Source organism: Agelaius tricolor, unplaced genomic scaffold (genome assembly GCF_023055355.1).
Source record: "Agelaius tricolor isolate 1412-34295 unplaced genomic scaffold, bAgeTri1.0.p SCAF_13, whole genome shotgun sequence".
In the NCBI taxonomy this organism is placed as follows: Eukaryota; Metazoa; Chordata; class Aves; order Passeriformes; family Icteridae; genus Agelaius; species Agelaius tricolor.
In genome coordinates, this window is record NW_027269273.1 from 21,726,250 (window position 1) to 21,746,781 (window position 20,532).

Here is a 20,532-nt window from a genome sequence, read left to right on the forward strand (position 1 = left end):
GAATGACAGCATAGACACATGTGCCAGAAATGCTCTGCTGAGCAATCTGCCTCTACCTTTCTTACTTCTGACTGGACCTGCATGCTAGCATTTGTAAATGGGCACATTTCAGTCACTCTGGCAGAATTAAGCAAAGTATTTGAGGATTACATTGAATTCAGAAACAGGACAGAAACGAGAACCAACAACTCCTCCCTCCCAAGTGGGTGTCCAGGCCTTTCAGTTAGTAAATCATTCCTATGCTCCACCCTCTTAGTCTAGAGAAACTTGATTTGTTTTATATAAAGTGGAACAACAGAAAGCAAAAGCCTTACTCCAGTCACAGGCAGCATAATGCAAGTAAGCACTACTGTTGTGAGTATAAAACACTCTGTGTGATAAACCACCCTGAAAAGCAACTAAATTAGGCCATCCTAAAGCACCTTGAGTAGCTCTGCATCACATTTACTTACAGGTGCCTAACTCAAGGACAAGGATTATGCTGTGGCCACCACAAGCTAAACAATTAGACACAGTGATGCTCAAATTCAACATCACCGGCTTAATTTGGAGATTCAACTTTGAGACCTTGATTTGTTTTTCTTTTTCTCAGTTCAGATTTTTATAAAAGCACATTAGGTGCTTAGGTTGTCCTATTCAAACATGCTAAATATTGATGCCAGACAACAGCAGAAAATACACACTCCAACAAGCGCAGAGAAAAAATTACCTGCCACACAAAGGAAAATTACTTCACAGTGTTGAAGTGCTGAAGACCTGCACTCTGTGAGGCAAAACATAAAATAATTGATAATGCAATCACACCCCTTGCACCCCTCCATGCCCCTCGCCCCAGTCCTACAAAGGACAAAAAAAGCAAATCCAGAAATAGAATGTTTAAGCACTTTTTTGTCAAGAGAGTTTAGAGGCAGAGAAGTACCATTACTTTATGGCCATGTAATGAAAGCACCACCCTCAGAGCAGGATCAGATATAAACATGACAAACTGTAACAGTCTCTTGCTAATGTTTTGTTCAGGAAAATCCATCAGATACCAGGAAACTTCAGTGCTAAAATTCCTTCAGTAAAACTATTTCACTTACTGCCCTGAAAAAAAAAAAGTTTAGTATAGACTATACAGCCAGAAGGCCAGAAAAAATCCTGGTCATGAGGAGATATGACTTACTGAGTCTGGAAATCTGGAAATCACTATTATATAACCCAGTAACTTCTGTAATTAACTCCCTGCTGTGTAATGGCTGTTGACATCTAATTTTCAATGAAACTGGGGGTTGTATTAGACAAAGGAAAACAAATGCTAAGATATGTGATACCTTCTGCATTTGTCAGACTATTCTTACACAACATTTTAGATAACCCTTAAATCTTAAATTTACCTCCATCCTGTGAGTCTTAGCTCCACTGAACAGAGCCTGTAGAGTGTAGGGTACATGTATGAAGCAAGAGGAAAAGCAGAAAAGTGTGGGGATGAACTTCTTCTGCAGTTTAGATTTTTATTAACACAGTAGCTGTGACACACAAAAGGACTCTTCACACAAGCATAGCTCAGTCTGCCTTTGACAGAGCAACTGCAGCCCTGAGCTGAAGATGTCTGCCACTGCCCTTAAATAGGACAACTCCTTTTGTTTGGAAAGGGATCTTAAGGACCATCATTTCTATCTCATGTTTGATTTCTTGTTTCTGAACGACATATGAGGACAGAGAGGTGACAATGGCCTTTCCACTGAGGAGTGATGCCAGAAATAGGACAACACTACACGACATTCTCCTTTTACTCTTTTAAATACTACTCAAGCTTATGCTCTCCTAACCTAGTTTTAAGTAGAATTTAGAACTATATTTATAGCAGCTTTTCCACTCTGGAAACTGCCTTCACTTGCAGAAAGGATGTACTCTAGTAATTAAGTTGTGTATTATAAGCTGCAGTATTGCCCCTGAGCAAAACAGATTGGGCTAAGCCTGCCCACTTTTGATCCCAATTTCCTAATTATTATGGATCACCCTCTTCACTTCTGTTTCTGTCAAGTGTGAAGAGTTCATGGGGATTGGTTGGTATCAGTTCTTTTCACAGGGGAATTAAGCTGCATTCAAAATGCTGCAGGAGGTAACACAGAGTCAGCAAGTTGCAGTGCCCTTCTCTCAGACAGTCCTCTTAAATCATGCTCTGAAGGAGGGATGTAACAGAAATAGCATTAGCCAGAAGTGAACACTTCATATCAAATACTCAAGCTGAATCTTTGCCCAATTTCCACACCAATTCCAAATGCGCTATCAGATTAGAAATTTGGGGGGGGTTGTCATCCATTTTGTGATTCTTGCAGAAACAGGAGAGAACAACTCGCTGGCCCCAGGAAATGGAGTCAGTGGAGTCACTCAGCTGCAATATGCAAATTCTGAAAACTTGGTTCTCTCAGCTTCCTAAAGCTCAGGCTGTACAGCTGAGCCAGAGCCATGTGACTGTGAGTCTGCCCAGCTCTTGCTAAAATGGGTTCTCCCTGGCTATCTCCAGCACACATACTGTTCCCACAGACTGAGCCTGTCATCACCAGCTGTACCACCTGCTTGGGCTCCTGGGGCCCTTCTGCAGCTCCTCCTATTACCCAGCCATGTACTTGTAATAGCCTCACCCTGGCAGTGGGACAAGGCAGTTGGGGAAGATGCTGGTTCTCTCTGGATCTAAAGAACATGATATCCCTTCTGAGGCTTTGGAGGGTGCTGATATCACCCCTCTGTCAGTTCCACCTCTCCCCACGAGCACAGTCCCAGACATGCTCTAGACCCTTACACATACCTCTCCTCAGATCATCCTTGCTCTGAAGTATGAACAGAAGCCTCAAGAGCACAGCTGAGGAAAGGACAGAGCAAAACCTCCCTGGGCTGTCTGATGCAACCCACCAAGCTGTATGCTCCCATTTCTTCTACATTAGACAGGAAAATGTGCCATAAACTGAATCCCTCTTCTTGCTGCTTTGCTTGGAGATATTTGGGGTGCACTTGGGAACAGCTGTGGATTTGCTCACTGTAGTTCTGTCAGTACAGCTGACAGAAGCCCCCAGCTACTTGTGGCTTTTCCAGCTGGAGGAAGAGCTGAAGATGAGGAAGTCAGCTAGGATGTAGTGAGGACGGTGATGTCCAAGGTGCTCATTTAGCTAGACCAACTCTGATGTGAAGTTACACACTTAGCTGTAAATGGAAAAAAAAGGCTTCCTGGGGAAATCTACTTTTGCCACTCTCCCATCTTGACCTGGGTCAGGCTGGACAGGCTCTGCTCTTCAAGGGAGAGATGTGGCTAAAAAGGAAGAAAAAGGACTACACTATAGGGCAGCACTGTCTTCCTATTATAGGCCCATTCTTCCATGGCCAAAGGGGAAATGGCTGATGGCCAGCAGACATTTCTTAGTACATGGGAATAATAATTAAAAAATAAAAGACACAAAAAATCACTTCCCAAAAGAAAGAAGAAACTCCTTCACTTGTACAGGTTATGGTGCAATACAGTGAAGGATCCATTAAGAAAAAATCAGGACAAGGAATAGCACCTTAGATTTAAATATTACTTACAAATGTCCCAAACAGTCCTTCCTCTCCCTTAATATTTAAGCTGCTGTATATTCTTCCCACTGCCATGAACAATATTTATCTCACATATAGCATAGAGCTGATATAGCTTCATGTACCAGTTCAAAGAGGCTTACACATTTCTCTCCCAATCCTGGTGCAAAAGCAATTCCATTTCCAATACATCTTCTGGCTCCTGTACTGCCCTACTTCTAAACTTTGTGGAACAAGCACCCAACTTTGTAGAAGTGTGTGTAAAATTTTTGCCAATTTTCTGGGTTGCACTTTCATTCAACCTAAATAACAAGTCTCAGCTTCAGCAACCCACATTGTATGGCCTCTCAAGTAAACCATCCTATGTTTATTCCCATTAAGGTATCTGTCCAATGCATAAATGACAGAGTCTCACAGGATAGAAGCTAAAGCAGATTTTCTGTCTGTGCTGACAGAGCAAAGCAGGCTACCAGTTTTCTACCACAAGAGAGTAAAGCAGAAACGTTGTCAAATTTGGAGGAAGACTCCTGGGAGCCAAGATTTGAACAGCTATAGAAGCCAGAAATTCCCCAGTCAGCAATGCACTTTTAAAGACAAGCCTGACTGTCTGGAATTACTTATGTGCTTAAAATTACATGGACACTGAAGTAATTGCCAAATTGGGGCCAACAGCTATCTCTGACATGGTGAGCCAAAACATTCCCTACCCCAGTATGTCCCAATGTTCCTGCTCTTGAACCTGCACAAAGACCTTTGCCATTAATATGTAACTGAAGCCCTTGACTGAAAGGCTAGGAAGGACCTATTGCTAAACATTAAACTAGACATTTGTCCACCTGGACAAAGATCATATGCACGTATGTGCAGCTCATCAAAGCCAGATGTAAGCTGTAAAGACAAATGAGCTGGCAAGCAATCCTCTCAGATTTTCTGGACAGCTGTGGGCGTGCTTTCAAAACGTACTCTGATGACACCCAGGACAAGCAGATCCCAAATCCAACTTCTGAATGAGGACATGAACCTTAGACTGAAGGAAATTCCTCTGGTTTGTTATCTGTTGAGCCTTTCATCTGCATTTGCTCCCAGCTGATGTAAGGGCACCTCATCAAAATGGTTCCTCAGAATATCATATACATTGCTCTGAGCGCCTGCCACATCATTCAGAGCTGAGCACCACAGCACAGGGAATGAGCCCTTCATTTCCATTTGTGGCCCTTAGATGAGAGAGTTGTTAATTCAGCAGTTCATTTCAGAGAAAAACTAATATCTGTCCCTTTTCATATCAGGTGGGGAGCTGAAAATTCAGGGTTGGCAGATCAAGCAGACAGACTGCAGGCAGAGATTGCACACAGAGTCAGGATGTTCTCTGGCATGATCCTATTTATGAACAGCGAACATGAATTCCTCCGTCTGTCAGTAGAGGAGAAATACACGAAATAGGGACAATATCTGAGGTCACAGCTGCAAATGCCTTTGAAGGTGAAATTGTTAGTGTGGAAAAACCTTTAGTACTGTCTTAATCAAATCTCACCATAGGGCCAAACTGAAAAAATAAAAAAGGATGCAATTAAAAACTAAAGTCCAAAACTGTTCCTGAAAATTCCTCCTCAGCTGCTGCATAACCTTGAAGTTGTCTGAACTCTCTGGCTGAGAGAGTTGCCTAAAGGTGCATCTGCACAGACCCAGAACTACCTGCCCTGGCAAAGCAGAGTAGGTCATTATATAATAGCTGTGTGAAAAGTACCAAAATCCAAAGAGCAAGTGCTTTTGTAGGCCTGCATTACACACTTTCATTTCCCACCACCAAGCCTCCACCTTTTTTCACAAGTCATAAGAAAGCTTCAGTTGCAATGATATATTAAAGAAGAAAGAAAAAAAATTAGTTGACTGCAAGGACACACAGGTGTGAGTCTCATGTGACAATCCCACATGCTACAGAAGGGCAAGATGTCAGGTGTACTGCTGTCCACACCACTTCCTCTTAGCTGCTCCCGGTGAAATCACATTGCCAAGGATGAAAGCATTAACTGCCCTTAACACTGGGCACGTTCACAATTCCCCAACCAACCAACAGGCATCCAACAGCCTATAAAGATGCACCTGCCCTACTGGGGTTTTGAGATATTATTAGCTGCCCCTATATGGGCTGCAGGTAAGTGAATTATGAACCTGCCTTGAGGATCAGCAGATCTAGTGACCTGGTGTTATTTCTCAAAAACTTGCAATTACTAGGAATGCTTGTTACTGAGCTAGAAGGTAAAGTAGAATAGTCCACCATGACAATACCAACAGAGTATCTAAACTTGGACCACTCCCATGACAGAAATATTTTCTCTGATTACAGAGGACATTCTGGGAGTCACAAATCTTCTGAGGGAAAACACACAGACCACAATTTTGGTGTTGCGTCTGTGGACTAATTAGTGTCACTTCCTATATTTAAAGTGCCTTGTACAGGAGAAGTGGGGTGAAGCAAACTGTATATACTCTACCCATATTTAAATGTGCCCTTCTATGATTAAATCAGTCAGTCTGTTTATTAAAATATTTGGGAGGGGGGACTTCCTTTAGCTTTTAAAACAAAGAAATTAAAGGCCAGAGTAATTGCAACCATAACTGTCTTTGCAGGTACTCCCCATCATGGCCTGGCACTAACTCAGTGAGAAGGAATTTTTGACTGCACTTATTTCCCACACCTGTGCCACCAGGGCTGACTTAATCTAATCAGTGCAAGTTCATTTGCTGTGTTTTCTGCTGCTGATCATGGTTAAGAAGTTTCCACTCCCTGGACACTTAATCCTACTTCTCTGACAGAGTTCCAGCTATCTCAGCTCTTCTCTATCTAATTACTACAGAATGCAATCTCACTCTACAAAAAACTCAAGTTGGAAAAAATAATTAATAAAGTAGATCAGCTGGTAGAACTGACATGACAAGAATTTCTGGAGAAGCAAAAGTCATAAAATGTAGTCAGACCAAGCATCTCTTAAGCAACTTAATTTGCCCCTCTTAATGTGCCCTGAGACCAACTTGTGCTTCAGAGGAAGAGCAGAATTTTATGGCAGGGTTTATATGTTGCCGTGCTCTTTATGCTGACTGGACGTTCAGGTGCTGTTGTGATAAAAATAATAGGAAAAAAAAAAGAATGAATGGAAAATTTATATAATTCTTCAAAGGAAAGCCTATTTTGATTTGATTTGTTTGTTTTACAGCCTAAATATTACCACACTGCAACCCTGTGCCCCTCAAGGCTCTTGATGGTTAAGTTTTATAAGCAATCAGAGCTGTCTGTGTAGGACAAGGAGTTCTTCAATTTTTACTAAACCTCTTCTAGGCTTTAGCTGCTAGTGAGACATGCAGGTATTGAGCTAATATGATTTTCAGCCAAACACAATTTAACCACTCACATTCCAGGCTCCTTCAGACTCAGCTGCAACTCTGAAAGCATCTTGAACATTTAGAATGTTTGCAAAAATTTCCAGTCTCCTCCTTTCCAAGAGAAGCGTCAGCAGATAGGGTAGAGCAGCAAAGATTCCTCTTTCTCAGGCCAGATTATACCTTTCCATTCAAAGTCAGTGTAGTTAATTATCTTTGAAAGTATTTATGTTTCATCAGTGTCTAAAGGCCCCAAAGCAAAGCTCTGTTAGGCCTGGCATTACAAAAGGCAGAGAGAGTGAGATTATGTCCTGAAGTGCTTTCAGTCTAAGCACAAAAAACAAAATGAGCACGTAATAGTAACAAAAAAAGTAACCTAAAAGAAATAACTTGTTTGAGATCTTACAGCCAATCAAGAATGCACTGGTCTCAGCTGTAACACTCAAGAAAGCCAGTCCTTTTTCCAAAAGAAAAAAACTAATTAATGTGATGATCTTTTTCTGCCTCCGTCTCCATTGTAGAGAACACATATTGGTATAATTTAATTTCTATACCTAACAACTACAAGCATTTAAGGAGCTTTAATTGCTGGTTCTTTCTCACTGTGTAAAGAACTGAAGTTGAAAGTCTGATCCCTCTTTGAAAGGACTGTGTTGGGTAGAGAGGTTATGAACATTTCACTGGCTCTCTATCCCCAGCACTGGATTTTATTAGGTCAACATTTCAAAGACACGGCTGTGATGTCCAATAAGGACTGGAAGTATTCAAACAAAACTTGTACACAGAAAAGTACAATACAAGAAGCTGTTTCTCAGCAATATCCCATTACATGCACATTTCCAACTGAGACTGAGTTAGTCAAAACCTATTCAATGCCCTTAGGTTAACTCTACAAACCCCTTTGGATTGCAAATCAGATCGACAGAAACTGGAAGAAAAGGTTTGCTCAGACATTAGAAACAACTCAGGAAGCCAAGCTGACAACAGTTGTGACTCAGTCTGGCTCAGTTTCTGTTAGGCAGGTTAAAATGTATTGTTTGTACCAAATGAAGCATGAACAACAGCTCTGCCTTTGTCTGCCTCTTGCACCTCACTGCTGCTGGGCTGTAGGAGACAATGCCCCCCACCCAGGACACTCACAGAAACTTCACCTGCAGCTTCCTCCTGTAGATTTTCTGCTGGGGCAAGGCTGGGCTCAGTGATGCAGGGCACTCTTCAGGCAGCTCTGTCTCAATATCTTACTAAGTCCTAGAGTCAGTATGCTGAGATTGTTTCTAATTTCAAGTTGTTCTGATCCAACCTCTCTTTTTTAGAAATTATAACAAAGTGGTGCTCTCATTAACATATTTGATTAATTACTCTAAAGGATTCAACCCTGCATTAACCTTTTTGCTCAGCTTTATTCTTGGAAGAAGAGCTAACAAGGCTGATTTCCTCATGCTCTAAGAGTGCATTATCATTCCTTTGGCCCACTGAGCAGCATGCTGTCATCTTTTTGAAACAACAGGGATATTCTTTACACTGAAGATTAATAGAAAATTGTGTGATGTGATGTAATTTGGGGAAAACAAAATCCCTTCTCTTTGTTTTTTTTCTGTATCCCCTGAAGAATCAGGAGAATGTTTTTCAAGTAGCTGTAGGTAAGTAGCAATTACATTACCAGGACTTTTTTTGCATTTTAGCCAAAGGAAGTTTTGCTTTAACATGCATAAAATGAACAGTCTGTGATGCAGAGATACAACCACAGTTTCTTTTGTGATACAGTCTCTCTGTGATGCAGAGACACAACCACTCTCCCTCTTTTCCATAGGGAAGCACATAAAACCCAGACTAGAGTGAGCAGCCTGATATCCTTACACATTCACATTCCATACTCCCCATGATACTTCAGATTGTGGAAAAGTTTCAGGGTGAAAGGAATCCCACACAAATCCACTCATATCCTAGCATGTTGTAGGCCTTTACACTAACATCACTGAACAATCACTCTTGTCCATAAAAATGGAAATAGGACTGGGACGGCCATTTCCCCCTGGTGCTCCAGCTGTGCTCTAAAAGAAAAGGACAGCAGCTGGTATTTGTGCTCTGTTATGCAACCGGGATGAGGAACATTATTCCTGAATCCAAATCCTTTGGTTTAGACATGACAAAAATACCAAACTGCTCAGAAAGGAAGTTACAGGCATATGAGAAAGCTGCAACTAAATGCATAGAAATACCAAACCTGTCACAGTAAGGCACCTCTGCTGGCATTTCCTCAGGTGAGGTTACTCACAGGTCTGGACCTTTGGCCTCATCTTTAGCCAAAGGGCAAGATACAAACCTGGGAGTCGTGAATGTCACTGCTCCTGAGCATGTGCTCTCACTACCACAGTTAATTCAGAAGTACCTTAGATTAGAACTAACTTAGTTACCCACTGTAACTCCCAATGAGCTCAAGTTTTTTTACTGTGGTTCCTTTAATTTCAAGAAGCTGTGGACTCCAGGTACTGAGGTGCTCCTGCACCCTGGGGTGTGTCCCTCTGCCTGTGTGACTGTTCCTGGGGCTAGAGTAGGTGACTGCACTGCTGCAGAGCCCTGCAGGACAGCAAGATGGCTGCTGGACCATCTAATGCTGCAAAAACCTGCACCAGCTGTACCTCAACACATCTCCTCCCAGGATGTAAAGCCTCAGACTTTCTAGTTTCCAAAGTTTTGCTTTAACAGTATTCACCTCCTTAATCCTTTCCCCCCTACTTGTGTTTCAGAAACTCAGGTGGCAAGAACGCACCACTCAGCAATGCAGGATGTCTCCAGCAGTAACAAATGGACACTTTGGAAAACATAATTGCTGGGTTGGGGTTTTCAACACATCTCTGAAAACATAATCTCTTATAATTTGAGTCCTGACTATGCTACCACCTACTAACACACAGAAAGACTCACTGAAGTGGAACTGCTCTTTAGTCTCACCATGATTAACACCTGCCACAGGAGATGTAAATTCCCTAGCAGCTGTGTGCTAGGATTAGAACAAGGTTGAGGTTTTTGTGGGTTTGGGTTGTGTTTTTTCTTTCAATGATGAGGAAAAATAAAGAGCTTTAAGAGACATCGTTTCTCTTTTCCCAGTTTTCTCTTTGCCTATTTCTCAAACACAAGAGATTTTTTTCCCCCTTTCAGAATTTGCTTTGGAAACTTTAAATGCTGATGGGGAAACTTGTTGCAATAATTTTTAGAGCAACCTTTCTTCCTATACTTCAAGTCCCCTACCAAATTTATTCTGCCTTAACTACCTGCATCACTAGGTATTTCCTAAAATACAATTTACGGTTCATGAAACATTTTCTGCACATCTGCAGAGAACTGGCTGATTACATGGTCCCACCACCTTTTTGCAACTCAGCAACTGACCTGGATGAAACACCTTCTCTCTGACATCAGCTTTCCAAGCAGCCAATGGTAATTCCCCAACAATTACCAGTCATCCATGGGAAGCGAAGAGATAGGACTCAGAACTGCCAACTCCCAAATATTTATGGGAATGTTTCTTGCTCCTCTCACCCCCCTGTAAAGTAGAATGGGCACATTTACACAAAAGCATTGAATTTCCAGCTATAATTCTAGTTCTCATAAGGTCAGTTAAATTTGAAATAGTGATGCCTAACATTTTTGTTATTTTGTGAACTGCTTTACTTTAAAACAAATGTCTGAATCTGGTGGGGGCATGGGTTGGGGTATGTGGAAATAGCAGAATTTTATGTCTGTGTTGTAAAGAAAACTTGTATCCAGATTAAAAAACACTATTCTAGTGAAAATTTTAAGGTATTGAGTTGTTGCAGAGACAGATCTTGATGCTTTTCAGTTATTTTGAATTCCTCTGAGTGCTGATATACAAAAGTTAATGATATACAAAGCAAGAATGCATCTGAAGTCTCTCAGTATGCAAGAGATCTACTTCTGCCATTGTGTCCTTAGCTTCAAAAAATCCTAATTAGCAACTGGTCCAATCTTTTAATGAGTCTGTAACATCCTTTAACTCTGCAGCAACATGCCACTCAGATTGCCTTTCCTATTTTAATGGGAGCTAAATTAAGGTTTAACTTTTACTCATCTCCTAACTTTCTCAGCTGTGAATAATCCTCACAGCTCAGTGATTTGGCTGGTATTTGTTACCTGGGACATGCTGCTTAATTGCTACTACCTGTCCTAACAAGCCCTCTGACTGAGACAGCTGACAAACGTCTAAAAACAAAATGAAAGGGGAAAACAGCAACAAATCCTCCTCATCTTAACTGGGTGGTGTGAAAATGGGGTTACCTCATCAACCTTTGTAATTTTCAGGGATTAATTAAAGGATAATGTTTGCTGCAGAGGAGTTTATGAGGCAATAAATAGCTTTTGCGGCTGATTAAGTGCCAAAGCAAAGCTGATAAAGGCATCTAATAATTGCAAAAGCCATTTAGTGCCTTGAATACATCTCTCACGGAAGCAAGTCTTACTTTGTGACAGATCAGCAGCAGACTAACGAAACGGAGAGGGGCCCTCCTAGCCTTCAGAGACCTCGGGTGGATAACTAGAAAAGCCCACAAGGTGTCCAACTCAGCCCAAACCCGGGCTGATCCTCACCTGGCAGGAATCCACAAACCCGCAGCTGAGGCCGCCGGTTTTGCTGCTCGGAACGTCCCAACAGCGCAAAGGCCTCGCCGGGCCCCGCCTTGCCGGGCCCTGCACAGCCCCAGCCCTGCCCGCCTTGTCCTGGGGTCCGGGGAGAGGGCTGGTTTCTGGGGCTCACAATGGCAAACCCGGGAGCGGGCTGAAATGGGAAGACGGGGAGTTTGAGGCCGGCTTGCACTGGGCAGCCGCCATCAGTGGGAGCCCTGAGGGCGGGGGGCGCTGCGGGGATCCCACACTGTGCAGCCAGCGCGGCCCCACTGAGGGGCACCGAGGGGCCGTCCCTCCATCCCTTCCCCCGTGAGGGCGATGGCAGGAGCCCGAGGAGCAGAGTGGTGGTTCTGAGGCCCTTTCTTCTGTTATGCCGTTTGGAGAGTGAGGGATAGCGAGGGCATGAAGGCAGGGAAGGGTTAGTTTGGGTATTAGGACAAGGTTCTTCCCCAGAGGGTGGCTGGGCACTGGAACAGGCTCTCCAGGGAAGTGGTCACAGCACCAGCCTTGACAGAGTTCAGGAGCTGTTTGGACAATGCCTTCAGGAGCACAGTGTGGCTCTTAGGGCTGTCCTGTGCAGGGCCAGGAGTTGGACTCGCTGAACCTTGTGGGTCCCTTTCAATTCGGGACACTCCGTGGTTTCATGACTCTGCGAAGGCAGCGCTGGCTGCCGCATCCTCACTGCCGGTGTTGGGCCTCAGCTCGTGTGGAAGGGTTGTTGTTTCTCTCTGGGTTTCTGTGCAGGTGCAAGAAGCTGTGGGGTGTTTGTAGCCATCTGCCACTTAAACTTATCAGAACTTTGAGTCTGGTTGGTTTGTTTTCTCCTTTGGGGTGGCACAGCAGGCTCCTGTGGTGGTGGTTGGAGCTACTTTTCCTGCTTAAGTGGGAAGGGGATGAGGCAGCACACACCAGGCTCCCAGTGGTAAGGCATTCTAATCTCTTCCACAGCAGTACTCGGTGGCTTTGCCAGCTGTGACCACATCTAAATTGGAGGCAAAAATACTGCACAGTGGGAAACTGAGCGAAATAAACCAAACGGAGCCAGGGAAAATAAGCTGATGGCAAGTGCATCCAATGTCCCTTCCTCCTCCTTTACTTTTCCTGCCCCTACACAGCCCATGTAAAACTGTCATGGGTTTTGGTGTTTTTTCACTCTCCTTGCTTTGTTTGCTGCCTTGCTCTTCAGCTGATAAATAATAGGCACAGCCAAAGAGTGATGCAACTTCTAACTGTGAGAACACAGAGTTCTGCATTTTATAAACAATAATTAACTACTGCTGACTGTGTCGGCTGTGAGAAGCCTGAAATACTGATCACATCTTGCAGCTCTCACCAGGGCAGCAAAGAAAGCAGAAGTACCAACTTTGAATTCTGCCATGTTGTCCTTTCCAGCTTGCAAATGAACTGATGATTTAACTGATATGATGCCTAAGTGGGTGAACTTTAAATTAGTCATAAATGAAGACAGACACTGGTGGGCTGGCACTTACTGTGGGTTTTGTTATTCTGCATGATTCCTTCCTCTGCCATCTCTTGAAAACACATTCTCTTGAATATGAGCATGGGCTACATTTTGACTTTATGCTCAGAAGTGAACTTTGCCTGTGTTTATATGAATCCAAATGTGTCCAAATGAACATGAAATAGCACCTGAGTACCTAAAGTTTAGTTGACAAGTTTGATTCAGTTTGATTGTTGTGCTTTGTGAGTGATAATAATTGCAAAATAGAGGCCAAGAATAAACAGCTACAAGTGTCCCAGAAGTTTTATAATCTGGACTGTGTGGAGGCAAGGGCAGCATGAAGAAATAGATCAGAATACAGTGCAGCATTTTCCTAAAGGCACACACTTGTTTTGGTAATGCAAAGTTCAGTTTTGCTGTTAGGTGAGGCAGCTCTGATTCAGAAGAAAGGCAGGAATTGGAAAGTGTAATTTTCTCGGAGTTGATGCATTTTTAATGTCTTCCCTCTCTGGCTACAGCAGAGATCATGACAAATTCAACTGACTTTTTTCAAGCTCTGTTGTTGCAAAAGCAGATTTTAACATCTGCGTTAGCTCTTCCCTTGGCTTACCATTACAGATTTCAACTTGAAGGCTTTATTTCTCAGATGCTGGGCTGTGATTGATAATTAAATCCCTGTAAGTGCAGTATGAGTCACGAGAAACAAGGTCAGAATACAGAAATGTGTATCTGGAGAGCACAGTATTTACTCAGAGAGAGCTAACATTGAAACAGCAGCAAAAAGCACACAAGTTAACCACATGAAACGCCTGGGACGCTACACTGAGCAATATTCCCTTTTCTCAATGGAGTATCTAAGCACCCAGCCTGCATAAACTGTGAAATGTAATTACCCTGACATATGGGAAAACTCTGGCAGGCACAGCCTTGGCATGGACAGCACACATAGTCCTGCAAAGGCCTCTGGAACTGAAGTGCATTGGAGACATGGCCAGCATGTTCCCATAGCTCAGCTATTTCTGAGCCTCTCCCTGAACTGCAGAGAAGTTCACTTTGCTGCATCCCTGGAACAGCCATTTGGCAGGATGCAGTGTATCCTTCCTTTCTCCCCCTTCCTGCAGCTTTTGCACCTGAGGCTGAATTTATGGGTTTGAAGTTTCTGCTCTCTGGCTCAACTTCCTTCCCTCATCTGAAAAGGGAAAATGAGCAGTAAATGTTTTCCTTTAGTATGTGGAATACCTTTTACAACTTAGCAAATCCTGGTCTGAATTTTACTTTAAAAGAAAATACTGAAGGTCATTATCTGAAAGAGTTTGTGATTGTTGATTACTTTGTAAATTGTCAAACACCCAATTCCAAGTTAGCTACCCACATGACTGAGCTAAGAAAGCAGAACAAGTCTTGAACATACGACTTTTTAAAGGTTTGATAGCCTTAAGGAAGAATAGCCTAACAAATTTCCTAAACCCTCATGTGCTGGTTTGTGCAGATGGAAGCCTGGTGGGTACAACTTGAGATATACCCACCAGCAAGTTGCAAGTTTGGATCCCAGTGTCTACAACAAGTTAATAAAAATGTCTTAACCTTGGCAAAGGACAACTTTCTCTCTTGTCTTCTTGCCTATCTACTGCAGCATATGCACACTGTGTTTAGAATAGTGTATTTAGCTGTTGCCCAAGAAAAAAAGATACAGAGGAGCTTGGACCTTCTACTCTTTATGCTAAATTAAAGGCACCTGTTAGCAATAGAAGACAATTAAGGTTTTGTTGTTATTGCATAAGGTTTATGAATGGAGATGACTTGGCATTATACACACCATGCTTGCTCCAAGCAGCAGAGCTCTGCCCATGCACACACACAGATGAAGAGCATCTCCTTTTGAGTGACATCCAAGATCACAGGATTGTCAGTGTGAACTTAGAGCTCTGTGACCCTGCTGCTATCTGGTCCTCCCAGGAGGGGAGTGGCATTCCTGTTCTGGAGAGGGTAGTGCTGTCAGTTTCACACCAAAGGAAGCTTTCGCTTGCTGGGCACAATCCCTGAGTCTGGTCTGGCTGCCAGAATCAATTAAATCCTGATTCCTGAACAGGGAGTTGGCCTTAAAAACAGCGTAACTGAACAGATACTTCCAAACCTGCTGTAGAAGAGAATACTGGAGAACTAGTGAAGCAACTAGAGGATAAGGAGCCAACTGAAAGGGTTTCTGACACAAAGTCAAAGGTCATGTCTTTTAATAGACCACTGAAAGAATTTAGATGGATTATCATCTCTATAAAAATCCTTATATTCAGAGAACTTGAGAGTAATTCACTTGAATGTGATTTGAAAAATAATGTTTACTCGAAAGCATCTCTCTGCCTGGTTTAAAGAACTCCATCTTCCTAGCTTTTGATTACAAAGCAACTTAGCACAAGTCAGTTACTGCTGTCATCCTTAAGAGCTTTAAAACTTGCCCTGTGCCAAAGCTCTATTAACACTGCACACCAAGCTAGATTTAACACTTCATTATTTACCATTTGTAAGCAAGGTAATAAAAGCTTTGGTATGTGAATGTGTTTTCATCTTAGAAGTTTTCCACAGTTTCTAATATGGCCTAAAAGCTGCCCTACTACTGCTTGAATTAAGGCTTAATTAGAAACATGTGCTCTTTGCCTTACAACCTGCAGAACCACAAGACAGTAGGAAAGTTGGGGATACCACTAATGCCAAATGCAAGCATTTGTCTTTAAATCTGGTAATCTTAAGGTAAAATATAAGATTTGTAAAGATAATGGGCTAAAGCAAAAGACTCAACTTGAACTAATTTGAGTTAAACTAAATCACTATGTATACCTTGGATCTTCAGTGTAATTTCGCTTTCAGTACACTTAGGGAAAAAACCTTACAAAAGCATCAGGGAGAAGGATAAAAAAACAACCTAGAAACCTGCAATAGTTATAAGTAAATTTGCAGAAAGCAAGCAGCTTCCTGCCTAAGTGAGTTCCAAATATAACATGCATGGAGAAAGACTTGTTAGATTGAATTCTTAGTTTAACTAAGTACAACAGACACAGCAGAAGGGCAGAAGGTGTGTTTATGCAGACCTGTTTGCAGAAGGTAGTTCTCCATTTAGTTTTAAGTAGGATTTCAAGCAGTCCTTAAGATGGGTTGAAAAGCAGCATTATGTGTACACTTGTTTGAAAGTCATTCCTTCCAGCCCAGAATGTGGTCAACCAGTCAGAGGTACTTTGACCCTGCCTATGGAAGGGCTTTGGAACTGGATGATCTTTAGGGTTGCTTCCAACCCAAAGCATTCTGAGCCTGTGCATGGTTGTACTCAGTTCATGTTTCTTTGGGCCTCCAGTGACTCCACCTGCAGTCAGTCAAGGCTTAGGCTGTATCCTCATTAGCAAGTAACAACCTGTACTAGGGGCAGAGCTGGAGAGCAAAACGGCTGGTGCTGAGAATCTGACATATTTGAAGGTTTCATTTCAGCCTAGAAATAAATAAACTTTCCTATTCCAGCCCAGACCCTGGTCTGGTCCAGCTGAATACCCATTAAAGAGATCAAATACAGTTAGAAGCATTCTAAGAACTATTTCTTGCTGGAGTTTCGCTGTAAGTGAATCCAGTTTGTGCACTGAGGACACTGCACAAACAAGCCAGATCTTGGCAAATGCTCTGCTAGTTTGAAAAGCACAGAACAGCTTTTTGTTAAATATTAAGGTAACAAAATCCGATTTTTTATATAGTCGGTGCAGTGTTCCTGTTGGGTCACATTTCAAAGCACTAATTCACAGAACACTTAACATCAGCCAGTACATATAATATTCTTGAAACAATTATTCTAGGTTCTGCCTTCCCCTGTTTTTCAGGTGCAGAAGTCTTGTTGATGTGATATCCAAGAGAGCCATCGCTAAAATTATTATGGCTGCATAGCAACTACAATGTGACAAATAAATGGCTTAAAAAAGTCCTAGGCTATTTCTTTCCCAACAGAACCCAAAGTTTCTTATCACTGCACCTAATAAAACTCTTGAAGAAAAACATGCAATTTTTACCACTAAAGAAGTTTCTTTATTCAAATATCTTGTTATTTCTAGGCACTATCACCAAATTACTGCACCAAGTTATCTTCAAGTACGCATTATTCCAGCATTGTAACTTCTCTGCAAACACCACCAAGACCCATCTTGTCTCCCCTGCTTGGATCATCAGCTGAAAGCACAACAGAAATGGTCTGAAGGTTGAAATTAACCAATGTAACACTCATAATCCAGCTGTAATTTCCAAAAGCATTAGGTTTTTTTTATAGCCAGATAAGTCTTCCCTGGAGAAACAAAACTAAACATGGACAAACCCAACATGCAACTTATATATTCCCAGTTTGTTTTATTTTCATGGAATGCTAATTTAGTTACAATCTGGCAGTTCATAACTACTGAAATGTGACATTAATTCTTCTCCAATGCTATAGAACTGTCTTGATTTATATAGTTTTAAAACAATCTTATTTTACAATAGTTGAGGTCTCTGGTGGTTTTTAAGCTCTGATGCTTAAGCACACAGCAAGCTATAAACCTTAGGTTTTATATTTATACATATATTCTATGTATTCAGACAACTGCTGTAAGTTATCTATAACTTAATATTTATAAAAAAGTGCATATACTGGTACATATGCACATCTAGAAACACACTTTTATACTGCCTCCCTTTTTTATAAAAAGCTGCATAACATACAGCCATATTATTCTCACTCACTGCTATTAAAGTCTTTTACTATCTTTGTTACACAACTTTAACTATTCAATTACCTCAAACTGAATGTAGGTACTTCTATGTATATTTTCTCCTAAAGAAAAAAAGTCCTCCCTATTCCTTTAAGAAGCTTTAAATCATGCATTGGTTTAGTACACAGTCACTTTTAGCATGGATTTTAGAATCCTAGACAGTGTAAAATCTACTTCTGGAAAACGTCTGTCTGTATATTTAATTTCTTCTTTTAGTTACAAAAAATATATAGGATTGAAACATATGGAATACATGCATCTCTCAAAGTGGCTATATTCTAGCCTTATAGATAAATTAAAAAAGTACACCCCTGCTAACAGGATGCAAACATGGCCTCAAATAGGCCATTACCTGTATTCAATAGAGCTCATTACATTAAAAAGTTCAAGTCAGCTGTTCTCACAAGATGGTGTCAAAAGACTGAAGAGCATGATATATATATATATAGTCAATATACAAAGGTGGGTGCACAGGCCTAGTGCCATTCCATTCTTCAATACTTTCAAGGCTTCTAGGCTTTGCCTCTGGTGATATAACTCCTGAAATGATCTGAATGAAAGCTTAAGTTGAAAATTGCTTTTTAAATATACCATAAAAGCAAGTTGTGTTTAAAAGAAAAATGTACACTGAACAACCTGAAGTACTCACTGAAACAACTGTACAAAACTATTATAGATACAGAAAGAAATAATGGTGGACTTGACTGCAAACACAAGTCACACTTGTTAACAGATGTAAAACCTGCTATGTTTTAATTCTTCTACCAAGTAAGAATTTGCAGCTGTTCAGAACAAGTAAAATTCGAACCACCTCACAATGTTTACATTTAAAGTTTTTATACAGTGCAAACGTTTAAGACAGAGTAACTTCCCAGTGAAACAGCTGACACTACTTCATGCCAGTCTTTTGAAGATTCTTCTTTCAGTAAGTCTATTTACACATTAAGCTAAAGGTTCACTCTATATGCTTTGAAGTTTGCTGAATATCAGCAGAAAAATATGTGAACTAGCAGCAGTTGTATTACAAATATGTGGTGGTTACTTTAATGAATGCATAAAGTTTTCAAGACTGTATTCAGTGTCATACTGCTCTTGATCCCATAGTTCTCCAAGGTTTTCGAGTACTGATTTCATTGATGCTTTCCCAGAAGAGGTAGAGGTATCTGCTTTTTCAGTTTTGCCATCCTTCACAAAAGAAAAAAAATCCTGTTAATATACAGAATAATATTTCCAACAATCTAATAAATTCTTCAAGTCTCATAATTCTTCTGGGGAAATATCACTTCCTCCTGTTGTTCAGAGAGCTGTCTACTATTCATCAGTCCAACTTAAGCATTTGTGTGATTAAATTTTACATTTCAAAGCAAAGCTTTTCCCTAAGCTGACTATTTTTGGTAGGTATTTGTACAACTGTTTCTTTACCTTGTCGAGAGTGAACAGATCAAGAAGCTGCTCTGTTCCCATGCTCTGTAGGCTTGCATTTTCTTGGCTGATCACTGTATTTGCAATATTCATTTTGAACTTTTGAAGACCCATGATCTTCTCTTCCAGAGTTCCCCTGGTTATCAGGCGATATACATTAACAACACGTTTCTGAAAGAAAAAAAATCACACTTAACTAACAAGTATCATCTCAGATATTCAGGAAAGCATAAACTTTTAGTGTTTACCATGGACAGTCTAGAAGCAGTTTGGATTGGAGCCACCCTTCAGTAACTCTACTCAGTCTGACAGACATTAGATGGAAAGCACAAGACTGTGCCACTATACAGTAGAAACATCTTCAGTTGCCTCTGTACTCTGGAAGAATTCACTGATTTTTACAGCTCTAGGGGAAGACTACCACCAATCATTCTTGCACCAGAGAAGGACAACCCTGCAGGCTGTCCCTTCAGTTCCTTGTCTCAGTCCTGAGTTATATCTTCCTCCACCAAAGGATGATTGTTCTCTGGCCTCTCCCCAGCAGCTCAGGAAGTACAGAAGACTTATCAAGTTGGGGGCAGAATAAGGAAGTATGCACTTCAGCAGCTGGTATATTTGCAAGAAGTAAGTATGAATGGAAGCTTGATAGGAACCCAGAGATGTCACTTTGTTATACATTACAAACTCTCTCAAGCAAGTTCAGCATGAGAAAAGCCACCCTTATGGGAAATGAAGAGGTTTTCACCTGCCCAATGCGATGTGCCCGATCCATGGCTTGCAGGTCTCTCATCGGGTTCCAGTCATGTTCCACAAACACAACGGTGTCAGCCCCTGTCAAGTTAAGTCCCAGTCCACCAACGTGAGTGGTGAGCAAAAGAACATCTATAGATGGGTCATTATTAAACCTGCATACCAGAAAAAGTTAAGTATGGTAAGTTTCATTTAAATAAAGAATTTATAAACCTCATCTGCTTTGAGGCAGACAAAAAACCCAATTTTGCACCATCTAAAGAATACAGTTCATCAAAGCTGGCCTCACAGTGGTTATGAGGGGATGAGGCATACCGGGAAACAATGGAATGTCTCTGCCCAGCAGGAATGCTGCCATCCAGTCGCAGGTACGTAACTGAAGGTAACTGAGGTCTCAGAAGGTCGTGCTCCACTATGTCCAGCATACTCTTCAGCTGACAGAAGATAAGCACTCTGTGCTGGGCCACAACTGCTTCTGTACCACTTTCTGAAGATCCACCATTCCCCAAACCACAATCCAGCAGCAGCTTTAAGTAAAAGAACATTAAAGTGTGTCAT

At 41.5% G+C, this 20,532-nt stretch overlaps 1 protein-coding gene across 1 annotated transcript in view; it reads right to left on the reverse strand.

Annotated features, from left to right (window-relative positions):
• Positions 1–17,063: 17,063 nt before the first annotated feature.
• Positions 17,064–20,532, reverse strand: part of BTAF1 (B-TFIID TATA-box binding protein associated factor 1) — a 41,941-nt gene continuing 38,472 nt past the window's right edge. Inside the window, exons 35-38 of the mRNA XM_071439161.1 lie at positions 20,290–20,501; positions 19,970–20,129; positions 19,225–19,395; positions 17,064–18,987 (exon numbers count right to left, since the gene is read on the reverse strand). Coding sequence (XP_071295262.1) covers positions 18,841–18,987; positions 19,225–19,395; positions 19,970–20,129; positions 20,290–20,501 — 690 coding nt within the window. The 3' untranslated portion in view covers positions 17,064–18,840. The remainder of the gene's footprint in view (positions 18,988–19,224; positions 19,396–19,969; positions 20,130–20,289; positions 20,502–20,532) is intronic.